Source organism: Mchenga conophoros, linkage group LG17 (genome assembly GCF_057382185.1).
Source record: "Mchenga conophoros isolate Kocher_MC1m ecotype Shallow Benthic linkage group LG17, M_conophoros_male_GT1.1, whole genome shotgun sequence".
NCBI lineage: Eukaryota > Metazoa > Chordata > Actinopteri > Cichliformes > Cichlidae > Mchenga > Mchenga conophoros.
The window spans coordinates 10516692-10538332 of NC_140542.1; the positions used below are offsets into that span (position 1 = coordinate 10516692).

The following is a 21641-nucleotide window of genomic DNA, read 5'->3' on the forward strand; positions in this document are numbered from 1 at the left end:
TGTGTACTGTATTTATTCTTATTGTATTCTAATTTTTGCCTCATAACTTTTGCACTGTCCACTTCCTGCTGTGACAAAACAAATTTCCCACGTGTGGGACTAATAAAGGTTATCTTATCTTATCTTATCTTATCAGCTGTGATCAGTCAGGATCACTCACAGGAATTGTGAGTGCCTTGTCAACACATTTTGAAACTTTTAGTACCTCTGAAAGACAGTGCAAGTATATTGTTGGCTATGTATATTAAATTTCAACTTAAAACATATTTTAGGAAACACATAATAAATTCCTGAGTCATTTGCATGTTATGCATCTAGTCCAGCATTAAAAAACAAAAAAAAAAAAAGCAGTTCACAGAATTTACTGAAACCCAAGATAGCGAAAATATTTACATCCATGATGAGTGTGTGCCAACTTTCTAAAGAAACTGTGTCTCCAAACCTTCAAACAAAGAAACAAAGAATCCACATTCTCAGACTTTTGTTTGTAAGACATCAGCCTTCACAAACTCGCAGCTTAATGGTGTATTATCCTTTTCTACTTAATGAAAATCAAAAATCAGTCATGTGATTCGGCTGTGGCTTTTGCTTACAATTAAAGAACAGAAAAACAAAGACTGAACAGTTTTGACATTTTTAGTAATTTTTTTTATTTTTTTTTTTTTTAGCACACATATGCCATGGCATCAAAGCCAGCGTCTGGGTCCTTCCAACGGACAAACAGTATTTATAAAGTGTCCCACAGGCCTTTTCCGCTCTTACCGTCTGCAGACATCCGACAAGTAAACAAAAGCAGAAACACAGACACTTAAGGTTACTCACCTCGGCTCCTCATCTTTGGAGCGCTTTGGACAATATTTCTTCACCAAGTTCCTGACAGACAAAAGACACAGAGAAGCAGACTTGTGTAAGACATTTTAACTGTGGTAGAGAGACACACACATGTATACACACACACACACATATAGAAAATAGGCATCATAGTTTATTATTAGAGATGAATAACACATTTAAACATCAAAGTCTCTGCCTGTCCATTCCCTCAGGCTCTGCTAGCACAAACTACAGTTACAGTGTGATTTAATTATTTAGCTAGAGTGCAGAGGAATGTGTGTGTGCAACAAACTATGCATGCGTGTGTGCGCACGCACACACGCATGCATGCGAGTTGTCTTGCTATCAGTGACAAAATAAGGAGTTTCTGCCTGATTTCCTGGAAACATGTTTCATGCAGACCTTTGATCACTCTTCACAAATCCTCAGCGGTGTGCGTCTTTTTTTTCATCTATTCACAAGAGATATCCCCCCCTTTGAAATCCCAAATGCGCCGCCAGTGGGACTCTACTGGTTTTTAAATGTGAGTTACTAGGTCCGTGCCCGGTGAGTTTTGAAAAAGGTTGAATCAACAGACACAGTGAATAAACACACGAGGCACTGTGCTGATGCTGTTATAGCTCAGACTTTGAGCATGCTGGAGACAAAGACAGGCTGCTGTTAAATACATATATTTACCCTTCTTTTAGTTTTACATCATTTCATCTCATGTCTTCATTCCTATTGTCAGTGCATTGCTTTAGACTGTTTTTTAAGTGTGCTACATGTAACTATGGCAAAAAAAAGCAAAAAACAAAACAAGCAGCGCTTCATCTCTGACCTTCTTCATCTTCCATACATTACTAGAATAAAACTTTTATACTACTCTCAGTATATTGCATTTTTTGTCTTGAAGAAAGGCTTTTTGCTGTTGGTGTGTTACTGCTCTTAATGAACCCAACAGTGCACACGCAGCTGTATTATACCAAAGGATATAAATATTCATTTGGGATTCAGTCCCAGGAGTGGCAGCATTTACATTAGCCTGATCAAATGCACAAAAAAAGCTTCAATATAGAATCTTCAGCATCAAAGGATTACCCAGTATGTATATGAAGGAAAAGACAACACCATCACACTTAATCTGTGTCTCATAAAGCTGCATTTTATGCTTTTTTTTGTCTTAAAGTATATCAATATAACTTTCTGTATTTGACATTTTGAATGTGTGTGTGTGTGTGTGTGTGTGTGTGTGTGTGTGTGTGTGTGTGTGTGTGTGTGTGTGTGTACCGTAGCTGCTTGGCATAGTTTTGCTCTATCTCCAGTCTCTCCTTGACAAACTTTGCATAGCGCTCAAGAAAGTCAATCCCCCATTGAGTGTGTTTGTCCAGATTCTCGAACTGGTCCTAAAGACAAAAACACAGTAAGACAGAAAAAGACACATTTAATAAGGACTTTCAGGACACGGTGAACAAAGGGTTCAAATTCAAAGATTAGTCAGCAGTCCATGTGGAATGACTCTGAACATACAAATGAGATACACATTTCCTTCTGCTGGCTCAGCTCTAAAAAGTATTAGTGAGCTGTGTACATCTCATGCATCCCTGATTTAAACCACCACATGTGGACAAATCACAATAAATCAGCTGCAGACTCGACATCAGAAGCAGCAAAATCAAGATCAGCATGAGGACGGAATAATGATTGATTCGTACAAATTACATATGACATACTGTTTCAGACTTGAGTATTATTGGTGGTTTGATGAGGAACCCAAAGGCCAGTGAAATCAGTGTCTGTGGCCACATGCCCACATTCGATCCATTCTCATTGAAATCCATCCAGCTGAAGGTTTTCGGGCCAACTGTTTACATTTATTGTGAGTGAACAAGGCATTTTCATGTCCAGATGAGTTGAATCAGCATGATGCATGCAACAACTGTCAAATATGTCCTGCATCATTCTTTTTCATGGGCTACCAATCATCTGTTCACTGCAGTAGTTGCAGTTATTGTCCTGCTCCTGCAGTCAAAGGTTTCTGACTCTCCAGAGGGGATCAGTTCAGCTTGGAAGAGGAGATGTTAACATCTCCATGCGCTTACACAGACGGAGGATACGCATGCAAAGAATGGAGACAGAAAGCAGCCAGGGCGAACATTTACATCCCAGAAATGCTCTTTATAGTCCATCCCTCTCAAACTGATGGAAGCTTCATTGGGTTTGGGTTCTGGTTGCTTTGCTTGAGGTGTTTTTTGAAAAGGAAACCAAGACTTCACTGTCAACTGGTGGTGCAACAATTTTAAACTTTATAATTTAATATATTAGCTTTTTTTGTTTTGTTTTTTGTTGCATTGTAGATTATTCTTTTTCTATCCACAGTGCACTGCCTCATGGCGGTAAACGATCAAGCATCCTGCTCCACAATCACCCTCATCAAACACAATCAACCCTGGACCCTGCCCAGGACAAACACTCTTATCTATAGCCCACATTGGTGGTTGCTGGTCACTTAATTGTTTTGCGTAAGGCCACCACAATGGCTGTAGATTTGCTAATGGCTGTAGCAATTCTTCAGCTGGAACCAGCTTGCACTGTTACTGCTTTTATAGTGGATCTTACTCTGCCTTTTTCACTCAAATACTGAACATCCTTGTCACTTCTGTCAACTCAGATGAACACCATGACTTTTTCAAAGTACTGAAAGCTCTCCATTAAGACAAAATCAAACCAAAAAGGTGGAAATATGTCAACTACTGTGGACACTGACATCAAAATACCCATCAAGTGAGCCACATGAGCTACTGCTCTGTGTGCTTTAGGCTGCATGTGGGTGTGTGAGCGTGTGTGTGTCAACATGAAGCTTGAACTGGAGAAAAAGAAGGTCACAGAGGCAAACATGAAACAGCCAACCCTTGCTTGTCCAGTTGTTACTTTCTTCAAACACAAAGAGAACAAAAGGAAGCCGAAACAATACTGCAATTTACCTTGCTGTGTACATAGAACAGCAGTGTCAGCAGCAACTGATACCCATACTTAAATGCCAAGTATGGTCTTAAAATCATTAGCAATATGTTCAGAAGTTAACTGCCAGAGTTCTCACCCACCCTAAGCCTTGGCAGCACATCACCCCCACCCTTATGCATCTTCACTGGCTCCTGGTTAAGTTCTGTATCTCCTACAAAATCCCCCTCCTCACCAACAGATCCCTACACAGCACTCTAGGACGTCCTCCTTCCCTTCACATCATCCTGGAATCGGATTTCCACCAACAGGGATCTACTGTTCACCCCACACACCAGCCTGCCATCCTAAATTTGGCAATGCCCCTCTCTGGCAATTTCAAAAAGCAATTATTATAATAATAATTATTATTATAACCTCAGCTCACACACAGAAACAGCTTCTCTAAATCATATTTCTCTAACCAATGTGGAAAAAACTGCATGTTACTAAAAATGACAGGCATTTTTCCCTCCTGCTATACTTGAATTCAATGTATCACTCTACTATTCTGCCACGTTTTCCTCCCCACTGTCCACTGAGGTCCATAATAAGTGCTTCACTAAAGCTTGTAACATCGTGTTTCCACTGTGAAGTGTGGAAGAAATTCTGTCTGGTTCAAGACAAAAACTGCAAACAAGAGGGGGGGCTGCAGTCCAAAAGCAGCCATCAGTCAAAGAATATGCTCACTAATTACAACCAGTGAGATAAACAAAGCGACCCCAGCATGTTCACACAAGCAGCAGGATGAAACACAGAGTTCCCATTGGTCTCTATGGAGCGTGCTGGCAGTTTCCTCTAAGTGAGAAATAAACTGCAAAAGGGCACATTTTCTTATTCAAGCATAAAGATTTCACCCAAAACCGAGCAGCCAAAGACAAAACAAGAAGCCGAGCAGCAGGGTGAAAAAACAAAAATCAAAGAACGGCAATCTGCATGTTTTGGTGGAGCTTTTGGATCAATATTTTCTGCATCCTGTCTGTCTGGCTGCATCTGGTTAATGCGTACCGGCCCTGTTTCTTGCCAGCCTGTCTGGCTCGTTTTAGCAGCATGTCTGGCTGTGGTTGCGTCAGCCTCTGTGACGGTGCCTATGAATAAGTAATACGAGTATGAGCTCATCCTGTAGTTTGTGGCAAGCTGAGCACAGGCTGCCTCACTGGGGAAATGACAGCATCTTCCCGGTCTTCTCTGGGATGAAAATAACGCTGGCTGAAGAGTTGCAGCCTAAATCTGGGATTTGCAATGTGGCTTGGTCTCAGTAAAGGCACCTGCACCACTCACACTTTCTCTGCAGGGAGTCAAATATCAGTTTTTGGACATCTAGTATTCCTCATAACTACGGTAAGTACTAAGTAACAAGACCAGCAATAGTTTTTTTAACCTGTGTATCCAGTCCCGTGTTAAGCCAGTCAGCCGTTATCAGAGTTAGACTGCAGTCTAAGAAGAGAAACTCAGGCATCCCCAGCAACCTCTTCCAACTAGTTCAGGGGAACACCAAGGGTTCCAAAGCCAGCTGAGAGATCTCATTTCTCCGGAGTTTGTCCCAGGTTCTCTTCCCTCACAGAGGAGACATCCAGGAGGCAACCAGTCTCCAAACAGCTGCAGTCTGACTGCAATCACTCTCAGACAGATTGGTGAAGGTTTGCAAATAACTGCCGTCCAATTTGTAGATGGAGACAGACTGCCTACACAATTAATTAGAGTCAGTCTGCACCAGTGATCATCATTTTGCAGCTGAGGACGTGCAGGTCTGCAGACTGAGTAGTGGAGACAGTGGATGAGAGGTTGGGTTTTTGTTTTTTTACAATAATTTATTAAAACGTCTTTCTCATTTTGATGTAGACAGCCATGTGGTCAGATTTAAAATGCAAGCAGTGAGTGGTTCAGTGTTTCGCAGCGTATACACAGTGTATTTTAGCCCAACTCGATCCAAAATTCATTGTGAACTTTTCAATGATGATATTCTACAATGAATTACTGAGATGTGTTATGTGTGTTACTTGTTATACTCTTTGCTCTTTAATACATTTTACCCGTTATGACCTGTAATTAATTATCAGAATTTTATTTTTTATTTTTTTGTTAAACAAATACAACCACTAAAATTGAATCTTAAATGCTTATTTTGTTCATTCTAACTTGTATTTGGAAAAATTTGCTGGAAATTCACAACTTAACTTTTTTCAGGAAATGACTTCTTTATCACTAATGCTGTTGTTCCAGGACGGGGTCAAACTTTTCCCTGCAGTATCGAAAATGGTATTGAGTAGCAAGTATTTTCCTCAGTATCGAGTTTGAAATTCTAGTATATTGACAACTCTAGTATTAACACGAGCAGAGGGAGCTCATTTCTGTCGTTTGTATCCATGATCTCTTCTTTTTTCCACTGCCCAAAGCCTGCAGACACAGGTGAGGACAGGCAGGTAGACTGACCAGTAAATCAATAGCTTCAGTTTCACACTCAGTTTTCTCTTCACTGCAACATCTACCAATCTCTCCATTTCTTGTGAACAAGACCCCAGGGTACTTAAACTCCTCTACTTGAGGCAGTAACAGTGGTGCCAATTATCATCTCCGCAACTTCACACTGGGCTTCAAACCTCCCCAGTATGAGCTGGAGGTCACCATCTAATGAGCCAAAAGAACTACATCATCCACGGAAAACAAAGTGCTGCTTGGCTGTGCCTATCAACTAATCAACTAAGTTTAATATTTAAACTGCTGGTACATTGATCCAAAACAATGTTCATATGTACAAATGAAATATTAAAATGATAAACATACACCTTGGGATTTGATTTCACTGTTTCTGTTTGTATACTATGTGATATTTAAAAAGACTAGCTCACAAAATAACACACATCATACGAGCTGAACCCTCAAAGCAGCAGAAAGGTGAACTAACAGCAATATTATCATCAGCAGGAACACAACATCCTGTCACACAATCCCCACATAATCACAGGAAGAGGTGCCTCCACAAACACAGCAGTAACACTAGACCCCTCCATCACAATGCATTTGGACTGTTGTACAGTGTGTGCTGGGGATAAAAATACTTGCACTGAAAGCGATATCATTTAGCCAGAGCGAAAAATACTTTAACTGAAAATCTTTTAACAAAATAAATAAACCATGCTATTTTTTTGGTTTTAAAGTCTAAACTTAAAAAAAAAAAAAAACAGAAAAATTAGAGGAAATATTTTTTTTAAGTCTCTCCACCCAAACTAGCATAGATAGCATATCAAAAATAAATTAATGTTGACCTTTGGCTTCATGCACAATCCCAGCTCAGGTAAATGTCCTCTGCTTAACCCATTATGCCCATTAGCCCATTATAACAAAATTCCGGACCAGAGAAGGTGTAACAGTGTAAGTTCCCTATCAGTTAATTACAATATGATGAAAGATTATTACAGATTTTTTTTTCTGTGTAGTCAAATCATAACACACTCCACTTTTATGACTCACTAGTGGAAAAAAAGATTGTCATTATCTTTATATAACCCAGACTGAGAATCATAGATGACATCAATGCTGCAGTAATGCTTTTGAACATTAACACACATGAACATTTCACTATAAGGAAACTAGGGAGCAAAAAATAAAAATAATGACAATCAATTCCAGTTAGCCTTTATTTCTGCTGGGAGATACAGATACAGGTCCTAGTGAACAGTCTGAACACAGCCGGTCGATTGGTAAATTCATAACATCAGTAAATGTGAAGCTTCATGCTGTCCTTACACTGTACTTTTAAGATAGCTCCAAGGTGGACAAGCTTATATAGCCAAGGCTTGTTTGCTGATTGAAAATGTTCATAAAGTCGTTGCAATCTTAAAAAAATCTTAAAAAAACAAAACAAAACCAAGTACACCCTCGCTGTTCCATAGGAACTGAGCGGTAGTCAGGTTATGAACACTTGAATAATTGATCATAAGCAACTGTGAGAACTAGAGCTGGGCGATATGAGATTTTTTCATATCACGATATGTTTTTTTCATTTCAGGCGATAACGATATCTATCACGATATGAGCCAAATAACTATATTTGTAAGATTTAAATGTGCCGTTGCTCACAAGTAAAATGTGAAATAATCAGCAGCTTGTTTTTATTTAAATATTTATTTCCCATAATAAGTTCAACAGGGTAGATGTACTTAAGGAACATGAGACTTTTTCAGATAAATAAAGGCAAATATTGCAAACTACACAAAAGGCAGCCGCTAAAGCGTTTAAGTTTCAAAATAGAACAAATGAAACAGACTAAATTGTCAATTCCACTTAGAAACAAAATATTAATTCTAAAAATAAATCTTAGTTTGTTTTACAGAAGAACAGACAAAACTGACTAACTTTTGTCAATATCAAATAAACTGAGAACTAAAAGGAAATTCTCAATCTCTCCTTGTTGTATAGCTGAGCTTTTCAAACAGTTTTAACAGTTACTTTAGTCTGACAAAAGCCGAATGACGAATTAGCGCTTCCAGTCAGAGACTGAGGCTACGTCCACACGTACACGGGTATTTGTGAAAACGGAGATTTTCCGTTTTCGTTTTAAAAAATAATCCCGTCCACACATAAAGGGAGAAATGAAAGAAAACGCTGCTATGAACATGCCAAAGCAGCAGGTGGCGCTAGATTCCTAACCGTGCAGAAATGTTGGCCAATCAGAAGTCTAGAAGCCTCGGTGGGAAAAAGTAAACAAAGCTGGGGCATAGAAGCAGAACCGAGTCGTATGTGTGGACGGACAGTAACTGTGTGTATATGTAAGCATTTAAACACTGCAGAGAGTAGAATTAACAGTAACAGTATTGTAGAAATTCATTTCACCGAAACAATAACGTGGCGCACAGTGTGACGCATGCTCCAGTTTATTGTATTTCCAGACTTGCTTTCGGCACAATTTACAGTGCACGCTACTCTGTTTTTTGTCAGACTTGAAATTAGGGCTGCTCAATTAATCGAATTTTAATCACGATTACGATCTGGGCTTTCAACGATCATTAAAAATGACTGAGCCGATTATTAGCCCCTCCCTCATGCTTTACTCTCGCGCTGCTCCGTGTGGCAAATCAAGCGCACTGCTCTGCATTTCGAACACGCGTCACAACAATTAAGAGGACCCGAGGGAAGCTCGGAAAGCTAAGCAGAAGTTATTTGGAGAGGAGAGTGACTGCCGTTGGTTGAAAAGAAAGGTAAAGAAAAAAAACTTCAGTGGTGTGGAAACATTATGGGTTCGCGGAGTCAGATGTGGATCAAGTAGACACAGTGTGTAAACTTTGCTATGGTGTCGTAGCTGCACCACAGAGCAACACTGCAAAGTTCACATTTTTCATTTATTTCTTATATTGCAAACATTTGCACTGTTATCAGTATTTGCACACTATTTTATATTATTTTTTTAAAGTCATTATTCAATACATTGTTATTCTTAACCCTTTAAAGCCGGTCAGAGCAGCATGCTCGTTTTGTATAACTATTTTTAAATCCCTGTAGAACCTGAACCGCTAAGCTAGCACAATAAATTTTTTTCCATATGAAACCAGAGGAGTTGTACTTACATCTTATGCCATCAGCTTGTCCTAGGTCACGGTTTCCTTCCACATATAGCTTTGCAAAAATTGCATAAAAAGCGCTTGCAGGAACAAAAACATAATATTCCAGAAACACGCTTTGCCGATCCGATCAGCTGTTCATAACACTTCCCACATTGAAAAAGACGTCAACGCGAACTATCGCAAGTGACGTCGTTTTTGCGGAAAATGTAGTTTTTTTTTACTTGTAGGCCTTAGAACTCGAATTGCACTGCTGGAAATAGTTTATTTTGATGCACATGCACATTCTTTGCAAATTTGCATCATAGGATTGTTTTTTTGTTTTTCCTGCAGTATATAAAAATTGCTGTATCTCCAAAAATAAAACTATGAAGACACTCAAAATAAATTTCCTGTTGTTGTAAACTATTTTTTGCAACTTTTTTGTATTTAAAGTTTTGAGGGATAAACCTCTTAAATTTCTCCAAGTAGAAATATATGTAAAAAAACAAAACAAAAACGATTTTCAATTTTTTTTTGTAGTTTATTGCACTTTTTTGCAATTAATGTAGTTACTATGGACTTAATACATACACATTTTAAAAATATGGGCTATAACAGTTGTATTGATGTATAGCAACGTGAAATGCTCCCACAAATGGCACTACAGCATGTAAAAAAAAATAATATAAGCTCTGGCGGACGAAATAAATATCGTCAAATAATCGTGATCTCAATTTCAGTGAAAATAATCTATGGAACTTCTATGGCTCTTCCGTTCGACAATCTCTCCGGCATTGGAACCATCATCTGTTTTCTCTTCGGTCACGCTCGGTTGATTTTTCTAGTCGGCACATTCATTTCCTCCATTACGCGCTGGCTCCATTACCCGCTGGCTGCTTCCCAAACAAACACACGTGCGGCTTGGCACTTGTGCTGTACGTAACAAGCCACGCAACGTGACGCTGCGGCTGTGATTGGTTCGGCTCTGCGCTACTTAATTTGGATTGGCTGACCTTTTTTTTTTTTTTTTTTTAGAGGACAAGAGCGGCGAGGTCTATCGCGATAGCTTAATTTCTCTATCGAGTAAAAGTTATATCGCGATACATATCGTTATCGTTCTATCGCCCAGCTCTAGTGAGAACTTCTATAAAAGCAGATGCAGCGATCTTAAAGAAGCAATTTTTGTTGGCCATCAAGCTAGGAAGCTTGTTTTAAGTCCACTTCCAAACAATTTTCCAATCTTTCCACAGTTAAAAACAGAATTCACAAATGGAAAACATGGAAGATAGTCTTTCCAGGAGTGGATGTCCCAGCAAATTCACCACAAGATCAGATAGTCAGACTTTACAGGCCTCCGTTTGCATGTTAAATGTTCATGATGGATTCATGATAATGCACTTAGAAAAAGACCGAACAAGTATGGCTTAGTTGGATGGGTTGCCTTGCTTCTTCTCTCTTAAAACATCGCAGCACAGCTTTCGGTTTGCATGAAAAATATACTAAACTTCTGGGACAAAGTCATTTGTACAGCCGAGGCCAATGTGAAGCTGTCTGGCTATAATGCACAGCACCACAAAAACCCCAAACACAGCATATCAGCACAAATAGAGCAGTGCGATATGACCAAAAATATTTATCACGATATACATTTGAAAATTTGCGATAACGATATAACTGACAATATAATTGGCACTAGACAAAATACTTTACAACTCCACAACTAGTGCAAAAAAAAACAAAAAACAAACCCATCAATGTATTTTCACTTAAACAAGCAGCTGTTTTTTTATGTGCATTAAAGTCATAAAAATTTAACAGTGCAAATGCAAATTCCTTGCTGACAGTTGAACCAAAAGGCATTTCCAGTGGAAATTGGCCGACATATCCTCAGCATAACCATGTATAATATCCACAAAATTAAAAAGAGGTTATACACACACAATACGGTAGAAGCACAGTATGTATCACTCCGCGAGGCTCCTGCCTACGATAGCCGCAATGCTCCGACAATCCACGAAGCGGTGCGGCTTTGTAGCTTAGCAAAGTCGTACTGAAACATTTGACAGATTTTCAAGCGACGTGTACGACATAAAATCGTTTCGAGGTCAGTAAACACAACCTGAATTCATACATAAGGCCCGCGGGATTATAAGGGGCACTGTCGATTTTCAGAAAAATCAAAGGATGGATTTTAAGTGTGCTGTACTTTCCAAAAAACACGGTAATAACGACGGCCCGCTAGCACGCTCTACCAAAAATAGTACTTTGTTGTATATCTGACGGACGAAAGCTAACCCAGTTCCACACCACTGAAGTTGCAGCATTTTTACAAACCAGTTCTGGTTCATCCGTTTCATTTAACGACCCGCTTTCGCCCTTCTCATTCTCCGTCATGTGCGTATGAAAACAACGGCACTGCGCATGCGCGTTTTACCCATATTCTATCGCGATATTTCATTTTCTTATCCTTGCCCAAAATTATACCGGTATTGCTGTGAACGGTATCATATGGCCCAGCCCTACTCACAAACACTTCATACAAACTGCACGGTGGTGGAGGGGTGATGATTTGGGTTTGTGTTGCAGTCACAGGACTTGGGCAAAGTATTTTAGAGTCAAATGTGATTCCATACAAAGAAAAATGTCAGCCAATATATCAGAGTCAGTGTTCAGGTGAGGCCATTAAAACTAGTGTTTAACTTTTAGGCTGACACATGACTAATTGGACACATGACACTGTAGCTGGTATATGGTGAAATCTCTAAAAAAAAATGGCTCACAGCATGATAAAAATGGGTCACAAATCTACTTTGGCTGAGATTCTCTCTAACAAAGCACTGCTCTGCTTTAATGAACTTAAATCTCAGGGTGAGAGAATAAATTAGTCATTTAGCTCCCAGTTGCGAGGGGCTAAAGATTCTTTGTGTGCAGATTATATAGCAAATACACCTCCTGCTAACCAATCAGACGGCCACACGGCACTTCCAAAGCCAATCAGATACTCAGCCAGCCTGGGAGCATTCAACGGGATAACGCGAGGTTAATTAGCATAGAGAATACTACTAAGACAATAGACTAATTACACACTGTTTCCTTCAAGAGCGTGGTGCGCACACGCACAAACACACAGACACACTGGTGTGCACAAGGCAGACACTGGGTGGGAAATGTCAACTTGTCTGAAATACTGGCATCACACTGAAGACCCTCAGGCTATGTCTGCACTGTGTGTATGTGTGTGTGTTTACTGTGTCTATCGGCGCTCACGCTACCCAAAAACCAAAAAAAGAAAAAAGAAATTTCTACCAGGAATGTGGTGGGGAGATGAGACAGAAATGTGTGTGTTGGAGGCTGAAGAGGGAGCGTGAGGGAGGAGAGGCCTGGAGAGAGAGAGGAGGTAAGAAAAACAAGTGGATAACAGGAGGAAGATTGGTGCATGAGCCCTGTTTGAGATAATTATTTTGTCTAAGTCTGCATACAGGGACGCAGACGGTGAGCCATGACACAACCACAGCCCAGCAAAAGAAGCCTGAGCCATAAGCAGATTTTAGATTTATTGAGGATACTGATCAAGTCAAATACTTAAAAAACAAAAAAAAACAAAAACAAAAAAAAACAGGACAGCAAAATGTTTTTTTGTCTTTTATGTTGTTTTTATCTCCATCAAAAATAAAAGTGGGTTCATTTTGAGCGTAAAACTCCTGGCTACCTTCAGCCCTGTTAGAGAGCAAGAGGTAAAAACACATAGTGTGTGTGTACCTGAATGTTACACAAACACACACACATTGCTTTTTCCCTTGATGTGAGCATGTGGATTTGAATAGACTTTGGTTTGTTGCTGTAAGGTTGTTGGGTTGAACAGCATCCAATTGCCATCTAAGGGCAAAGCAGAAGGGGGCTCTGGCATGCCGTCGACTTTACCTCCTTAACTGTGCTGCAGACAGCAGGAACAGCCAGCTTCTTGAACCCTTTCACTCTCTGCTACAGGTGTTATTCAGTTTTTCGAACTGACTCCCCAGAGAGCGCTCAGAGAGCTCTTCTATCCCATTAGTATGATTCTGTGGTGGAGGGTTTACTAAATGCTTAAGTACTCCACACAGCACTGCACGTTCTTTCACCTGTTCTCGTACGCAGCTTCTAGCTTTCAAACCAGCAACAAAAATACAGTACGGGGGGTTAAGGTATTTAACCTTAGATTTGTGTTGTTTGGATAGATCTCAGTGTGCCAGGTTGAAAAGTTAATTGAGATAGTTAATTGAGCGTTTTCACACACTGTAAACACATGCGCAAAAACACACACCTATACATCTACTACTATTTGTTTTGCCTTGCAGGCCTCATTCTTTGCCCAGCAGAAATAGAAACCAGTGCATGCATCACTGTGACCCTGCACAAACAAACCTGCCTATCCACACAAACCTTAAAGGAACTCTGTGATTCACAGGTGTCCAAATTATAGACCATTTTGGTGGATTAAAACAAATCGGTGAGTCTTGTGGATTACACTCTGCTCTGAGTCAGTGAGCTGCTTCAGGCCTGCAGACACACACTGAGACTGTTTTCCCATGTAAACCCGCTAAGCTCTTGTCCAGTCAGGGTGTGTGTTTTTGTTTACCACTGCAAATGGTTCGGTTGAGGTGAGCACACGGGTGTTTCCTCTCATGTGATAGTCAGAGCATTTGTTTTTCAGTCTGCGTGTTTACTGTCAGATTTGAGGATTATCTCCAAGAGTTCACAGATGTGTGCAGTTATTACAGAGGAAACTATTAATTGATTTCACATGACTGCAACCATGACTTGGCATCTGCGGAGGTTCAAAGCAAAGAAATTGGATTGTAACTGAGAATATTATTAACTAGGGCTGGGTATCGTCACTGATTTCTAGAATCGATTCAATTCCGATTCACAAGGTCCCGAATCGATTCGATCCACGATTCGATTTAATTCGATTCGATTCGATTTAAATCTGGGAAATTTTGACAGTCAGAGATATAATTCAGATCAGGACATTTACATATTTTTGTATCTATAAAAAGGAAGCTGACACTCTCAAGACTTTATCCAAGGTGTGAGCATCACAGCAGATGCCTTTGTGTCAAAGTAGCTGAAGATAAAACACAGAAAAACATGAAGGTGATTTTCCTGGCCTGGGATTTTATAAAAATATTCTGCAGTACATCAAAAACGAAAGAAAACCATTAATTAATCAACATTACCTCTGACGTTACAGCGGTTTTATTAGACACACGGCTAAGCATTTTGCATTTTGAATAATTTTAAAAAGTTTCAATTTGTTCAGTATTGAACAGCAGAAATGAGGTTTTCTTTTCGGAAGAATGTAAAAGGGGAAAAAACAGCGGCCGACAGCGCTGTAAGCAACAGTAGACTTGTGTAACAAGCAAGCGAATAATGAAGAAAGCAAAACTGTTCGAGAGGGGGGGGGGGGGAGAGAGAGAGAGAGAGGGGGAGGAGAGAGGGAGAGAGAGAGAGCTGCGCATCGCAATGGAAGCAAAACAGTAAAAGAGTGAATTCATGACGATGTTTATGTGAAGCGTTTGGATCTTCTTTTGCTGCTGGTTCGGTCAATATTGTTTGGAGAGAGATCAAACTAACAGCTTTAGAATCAGCGCATAAAGGGCGTGAACACAAAGCGCGGACCCGGATCAGCGAGCTGTCGGCTTTCAGCCCCGACTGTGAGAAAGGCGACATCTAACTGATTCTGATCCGCGGGTCGCGCTGTGTGTTTAAGTCTATGTGCAGAATCCCTGTACCTGCTCTCATTTACTGTTTGGTGGTTCTTGAAATTTTGTGAGATGTCACCAGAGATTCTGGCATTTCGGACAAAATAAATTTATATTAAAAAATCGATTCAGGATTTTAATGAATCGATTTTACGTTATCCAAGCCAGAATCGATTTTAATCGATGAATCGATTATAAAAACCCACCCCTATTATTAACCATTGTCAACAGATACTTCTCTAGCATAGGTCATACATTTTTGGCCCATCATTGGTCCTGGACCCCCTTTAATAGAAACCAGCATTTGCTGTGTTCCAGCAACTGTGACTTTGAGGAAAACATCTAGAAAGAAAAAAAGCTTTACAGATGCTTAAAAAGAAAAACTCACTATAAACACAGATGTTTTAACACAAACTGAAAAATGGAAAGTTGGAACAGATGCTGGTTGAAAACACTGTACTTTTACAAGTAAAAATGCAACAGTGCAACAGTGGATGTTCACCTGTTTCCAAGCACGTTAAGAGGTCATCAAATACAAGATCAACGTCCATTAACCCATAATATATAAATTAGGGGTGCAACAATACTCGTATCGATATTGAACCGTTCGATACAGTGCTTTCGGTTCGGTCCGCATATGTATCGAACAATACAAAATTTTTAATTTATTTTATCAACTTTCTTTCTGACGATGCTGTCTGTGTTAAGCGCTCAGTGGATCTGCGCTCGACAGTGCAGCCTAGGTGGAGCAGTCGAACGCAGATTCACTGAGCGCAGGGTAAGCTAGCGAGACAGAAGTTAAGCTCTCCTTGCAACATGGCAAATTGAACCTCCCCGACCCTCATTCAGATGTGACGTTTGGAACTATTTTGGTTTTCATGTGAAGTATGACCTTGAAGGTAAGCACGTCATGGACTAAAGTAAAACAGTATGTCGGATGTGCCACGCAATGCTCAATTACATTGGTGGGAACTAGTGCGTTAGCGCAGTTTGCTTGTTAACGTGTTGGCCATCCAGCCCCACCCACGTCGCGATCCGCGGTAGCTCGTTAACGGAGATTTGCCGTGTTGTGGCGTTAACGTCATTTCAACGAGATTAACGCTGACAGCACTAGTGGGAACACAACGAATATGACTGCACATTTACTCCGACATCATCCTAGTGCAAAGACAAGTGGAAGCAGACAAAAACAACAAGCAGGCATGCTACAAACTTTACCCGAGTCATTTAGACAGCCGTTAGCACATGATTCTCCTTATGGGGACCTGATATGTTTAATATGCTGCTGAGAATATAGCCCAGAAGAAGTGTATAGTATAGCTTTTATTTTGGAAAGAGCCATTTCTCTGTAATAAACTCTCTTTTCCAAAGATGAGTGATTTCTCGATCAGATAGATTTATTTTTTTTATTACTTTGTTGTTTCAGCAACATTAAATTTAAAAACTGTACTTTTGAGTTAAAATATATATTTATAATTTTAATAAATGACATATTAAAAAAGGCATGAACATTTTTTTGTATCGAAAAAATATCGAACCGTGACACTAAAGTCTCGAACCAAACTGAACCGTGAATTTTGTGTATCGTTGCACCCCTAATATAAATATATCAAGAGGTTACCTTACACGTGTAGGAACACCTTTACCGTATTTTTGGGACCATAAGACGCAAAGGATTATAAGGCGCACTGCCGATGTACGAGTCTGTTTTCATACATAAGGCGCACCGGATTATAAGGGGCAAAGCAAAACAGTCAGATAAGTCAAAATTTACTCAACTCATTCTTCTTGCTTCCTCCACTTCTGTACCATTAATGCTGAAATCTCTCGCAGCTGCTCTATTCCATGTTGTTGCAGTATATTAATGACTAACCTCGTATTGTGGATGGATTATCTCAGTTGTTCTCCTGACTGAAGTTTGGTCCGTTTACAGCATCCTGCCATGGGATTGCATTTGTCCCTGACCATTGGGAACCCTTGCCTTAACTTTTACCGAGTGGAAAACAGTTGGCGTTCATCCTCCAGCTTCACTGTGTTTATGTTATGCTAACATAGCTGTGTCGCTAGCAATCACGTAGCACATCATTATATACCAGCTAGCCAAACTTCAGTAACCCTAAAAACATCACTGCTGTTTAGTTTTCTGTCTTCATTTATGGTATAAGTGATAGCAGAGCTAACTTCCTTCTAACTTCTAACTCTGTTAAATTTCATAAAGTCTGTTTTCATGGATGCCTGGATGTTAAACTTAACTGTTACACCCTGTAAAGCAGCAATGCTGATCATTTTATTAAAGATGAAAAAATTTAGACAGTTTTTAACTCTCAGTGATGCCGCAGTGTTCGTTTGACTTTGGGAGCTGAAGGGGACGGAGTTTTGAACCCACATTACTCCGCGAGGCTCCCGACTACAGTAGACGTAATGCTCCGACAATCCATCAAGCATTGCGACTTCATAGCTTACCAAAGTCGTACTAATACATTTTTTGACAGATATTTTAGTGCCGTGTACCACATAAGGTTCAAGGTCTGTAGGAACAACCAGAATTCATACATAAGGTGCACTGTCGAATTTTGAGAAAATTTAGGATTTTAAGTGCACCTTATAGTGCGGATAATACGGTAGTCAAACACAGTGGCTAACTGTGTAACTTATGCAACTGAAATTGTGCTGAGATCAGTCTGCTGAAGGTGGAAGTAACAAATCTGTTTCAGCACTTGAAACAAAAACACACCATCAAGTACTACCAGGCTATGGAGGAGAAAATGCTAGCAGGTGCTCCACTGAGCACAAGCTAGTTACACTCCAAAAACTAATGCAGGACTTTAACCCTTGTGTGGTGTTCATATTTTTGTTACTCAGCCAGTGTTCATGGGTCTGGTGGACCCACTAGAGTTTTGGCTTTCCAAATGAACACTATCAAACAATTTTATGTTAAATTACTCAACAGATGTTTACTTCATCCCAATTACAAGCCATATGAACAGCAAACATGGTTAATTTTTTCCCTTTACCTTTGTTAGATCACATTTATGAATTAATGTGCTTCTCGTTTTTTTTTGTTTTTTTTATAAAATGTTATAAAAAAATAAATCAGTTATAATCAAGCGGAGTGAGTGGAAAGACAACACATTTACACGTGAAGCAATATGTTTCACAACTAAATGGGATCAGCTGCTCATCAATGGTGACATTAGGCCCAGGGTTGTAAAACAGGGGGAGGTGGTGCACACACTTATCCCACACTGTCCTGATGGCAGCTAGCTTGTCTCTCTGCCGTCGAGCTGGTCTGTTGTCTCGGTTATCAAAACTGATAATCCTGGAAATTTTGTGGAAGTTTTCCAGAGACACTGATGCACGGAAAGGTTCTTGCCGGTTTCTGCATCCCACAGGGATTCTGTGGATTCCCCTTTGGACCTGAAAACTCCTGCAAGGATAAGAACCCCATAGTAGGCCTTTGGGGTTCTTAGATGAATTTGGTCCATCTCCTTCCACCTCTCTCCAAAAACACACCTTCCTTCTAGATTACTGCAATCCAGAATAATTTTCTGGATGGAATCTGGGATGAAAAGCTCAAATGAAGACTTGATGTCCTGCACATGAGTAAATGTCAGCCGTGTTGGCCCTGGCTTATCACAGTAACAGCTCTGCAGGGTGGCTCATTTCTTGGGCAAGAAGACCATTCAATTTCACCAGTTATTGACATCCATATTTCTTCACTTGCTGTCTGGTGGGCTTGTTCTGGTCCTGAGCTGGCTGCAGATGGAGTACTCGTCTTCGTTTTGTTACTAAATGGTGCTCAACCTCATCCTCTTCTTCAAAGTCACTGTCAGACTCTGAATTTTCAGAAATGTGAAATATTCTGAAACTTCTTTGTCAACATCATCATCAGAAGCCCCTCTCTCTTCCAAAATCAATTGGATGGCCCTCGCAGCAGATAATCTTTTGCCATCTTGATCAGTTGTGATAAAGAACCACACTGGCAACGTCTTATTTATAGTATTATGCCCCTAATTTGCAGGTGGGACAGGGTATGAGAAAATAAAATTTGGATCCCTCAAGAAAGAGGGTAAAATGTGTGGGAATGTAAGAGCAGACGGTGTTGATAGTTGAATTTTCAACAATGTTGCAACTTTGTGCGGGAGCAGGAGGGGAAGAAAACACTATCAGCAGCACGAGAAAGGAGGAAGACAGAGTGTGGGAACACAGGACCTACACTTTCAACACTTTTATTAGACCTGGGTCCAGTGGACCCGAACACCTTGTATGTAATGTAAATGCGTGGGGGGGGGGGGGGGGGGGGTACAGTATGAGGTCATTGAAAATTAGTTCGGATTTATGTTCTTCACAGAAAATAAGCCAAAGCCAATGAATTTCAGGTTGAAAAAAGAATTAATTGTTTAATTTTTCTTTTGAGAAAAACTGAAAACGGGTCTCACAGACCCGAACACCATACAAGGGTTAAGTACATTGCTAAAAAGCTTGAACTAAGATAAAACCCAATTTTAAAACTACAGCTTTGAGACTAGCTAGCCTAGAACCTTGTAATTTCCACTCAAACTATGACCACAACAATGTGCTAGTGAAATCACAAAAAGGGTTTTGCCAACTAGTTAAAGGAATACACATTTTTCCCGTAGCGACAAGTGCTCGCCAAGGTGTCACTGACCAGTCTGTAGGCCTGTATGACTGGGGGCTTAGCAGTCATTTCCTCAACAAAAGCCATCAACTTCCAACTGATCGAGTAATACTTGTTTATTACTTCATGACTGATGCTTGCCAGATAGTTGCAGAGGACTCCAGCCTCTGTGACTGGGTTCTTAAACAGTCCAAAGAAATAATGAAGAATAAAAACGACTGCACACCAGCTACACTTGAGCTAGTGAGCCATTTCAGATAGAACATTGAGATGTGTTTAAACATTAACCAAATGCTTCCCTGCCACAGAAGAACACCCCGGCGTGTATTACCCCTGCATCAGTAATTTAGCCACTGTTAACTCCAGCAAATAATGACTTAAAAAACACCTAAAAACAAACAAAACTACGTATTTAGTGTCTTTTTATAAACTCATGTAGTGCACTTTTTCTAATTTTTCTTGTTCTTGATTCTTAAATCCACATGTTTTCTGGTCATGTCAAAGAAAAGCTGCCTCCCCCTCTGCCATTACAATCCAACCATAAATCACTAACAGTTACACTTTAACCACATCAGACTTACTCAGTGCATAACAAGCTTTTGTTGCTGACAGATGAAAAAATATTAAACTAGTTTAAGCAGAGTGCACGTGTGTGTCATATGCTGATCATAAACATGGATGGATGATGCTAATCATCTGATCACATTTACCACGATACACACTCACACACTGTTTTCCTGTGTTCTTTCCATATCAGCAGAACAATATATGAATATCTTTGTGCCAATGTGCCCCATGAAAAAACAACAATCCCTGTAACTTATTTTCTTTTAACTAAAATAAAATAATAATAAAAAATAAAATAATGTCTCTTCTTTAAATTTTCATTTATAGGCCATTGTTAAAGCTAAAACTGATAGATAGCCTAGTCTAGTAGACTGTGTGACTTGTAAAAAATGTTGCTTAAATTCAAAGATATATAAAGTAACATTTTCATAGTTGCATATTTTTACTATGAAATTACACATTCATCGTCTGTAGCTACACACAAAAATGCTAACAAACAAAATAAACCTCGCATTTTGTTGCAACAAAAAAAGAATGAACACACGAGGCAACATTTAACAATACCAAATAAGTTATGGCCTTTGGTCAATGTTGAATGAAACTATTTACAGCTGGTATAGATAACTGATAACGCAACCACCCACTCATTTTAATTCCAAACACTGTGGTTTTGCTCTTACACGTCATTCATGTTATATTTAATACCTGTACGAGCAAAACAAACTTATACCTGGGCACTCCTGCATGGGCCTATCTAGTCTGGTTTCATTGCAACCTGATCCCTACCATTGTCTAGCTACCCTGCTGCCACGCATACACACCCTGATAGACTAGTTAGACCAGAGAGAGTGAGAGAGTGAGAGAGAGAGATGTGATAGATAGACATGAATCTAATGATATGATTGTGTTCTAGCAAGTTCTGGTTATAGCACATTTTTAAAAATTTAACCATGTTACCAATACAAGTAACATAGTCCATGGCTATTCTAACCAGTCTTTCAATGTCAACTGAAAACATGCAGATATGATGATGCTGTGACAGATCGTAGTAGTGTTTCACAGGAGACGACAGAAACTTTATCCCTTTTTTTTGGGAGGGGAAAGGACCGCTGTTTAATTTTGAACATCTTGTTGGTCAACTTCAGGTAATTTGCTTTAAAAAAAAACAAACAAAAAAAAACTAAATAATTAAGTGCTTTCAGTTTGTTTTCAAGACTGAAAGGGAACAAAATTTTCCAGTTAGTCACACTTGTCCTGCGATATTTAATGAAGACAAAATGTGAACAGAGAAAAAGATGCTTGGGGAAAACGGGCGACCCTTTGACACTGAAGGGTGATGCT

At 39.7% G+C, this 21641-nt stretch overlaps 1 protein-coding gene across 4 annotated transcripts in view; it reads right to left on the reverse strand.

The window, feature by feature from the left end:
• The window catches only part of fnbp1l (formin binding protein 1-like), a 60363-nt gene that overhangs the window by 20024 nt on the left and 18698 nt on the right, over positions 1 to 21641 (reverse strand). For all 4 annotated transcript variants that reach the window (XM_085251766.1, XM_085251764.1, XM_085251763.1 and 1 more), the window contains exons 2-3: positions 2104 to 2219; positions 823 to 873 (exon numbers count right to left, since the gene is read on the reverse strand). In XM_085251766.1, the coding sequence (XP_085107892.1) occupies positions 823 to 873; positions 2104 to 2219 (167 nt within the window). The remainder of the gene's footprint in view (positions 1 to 822; positions 874 to 2103; positions 2220 to 21641) is intronic.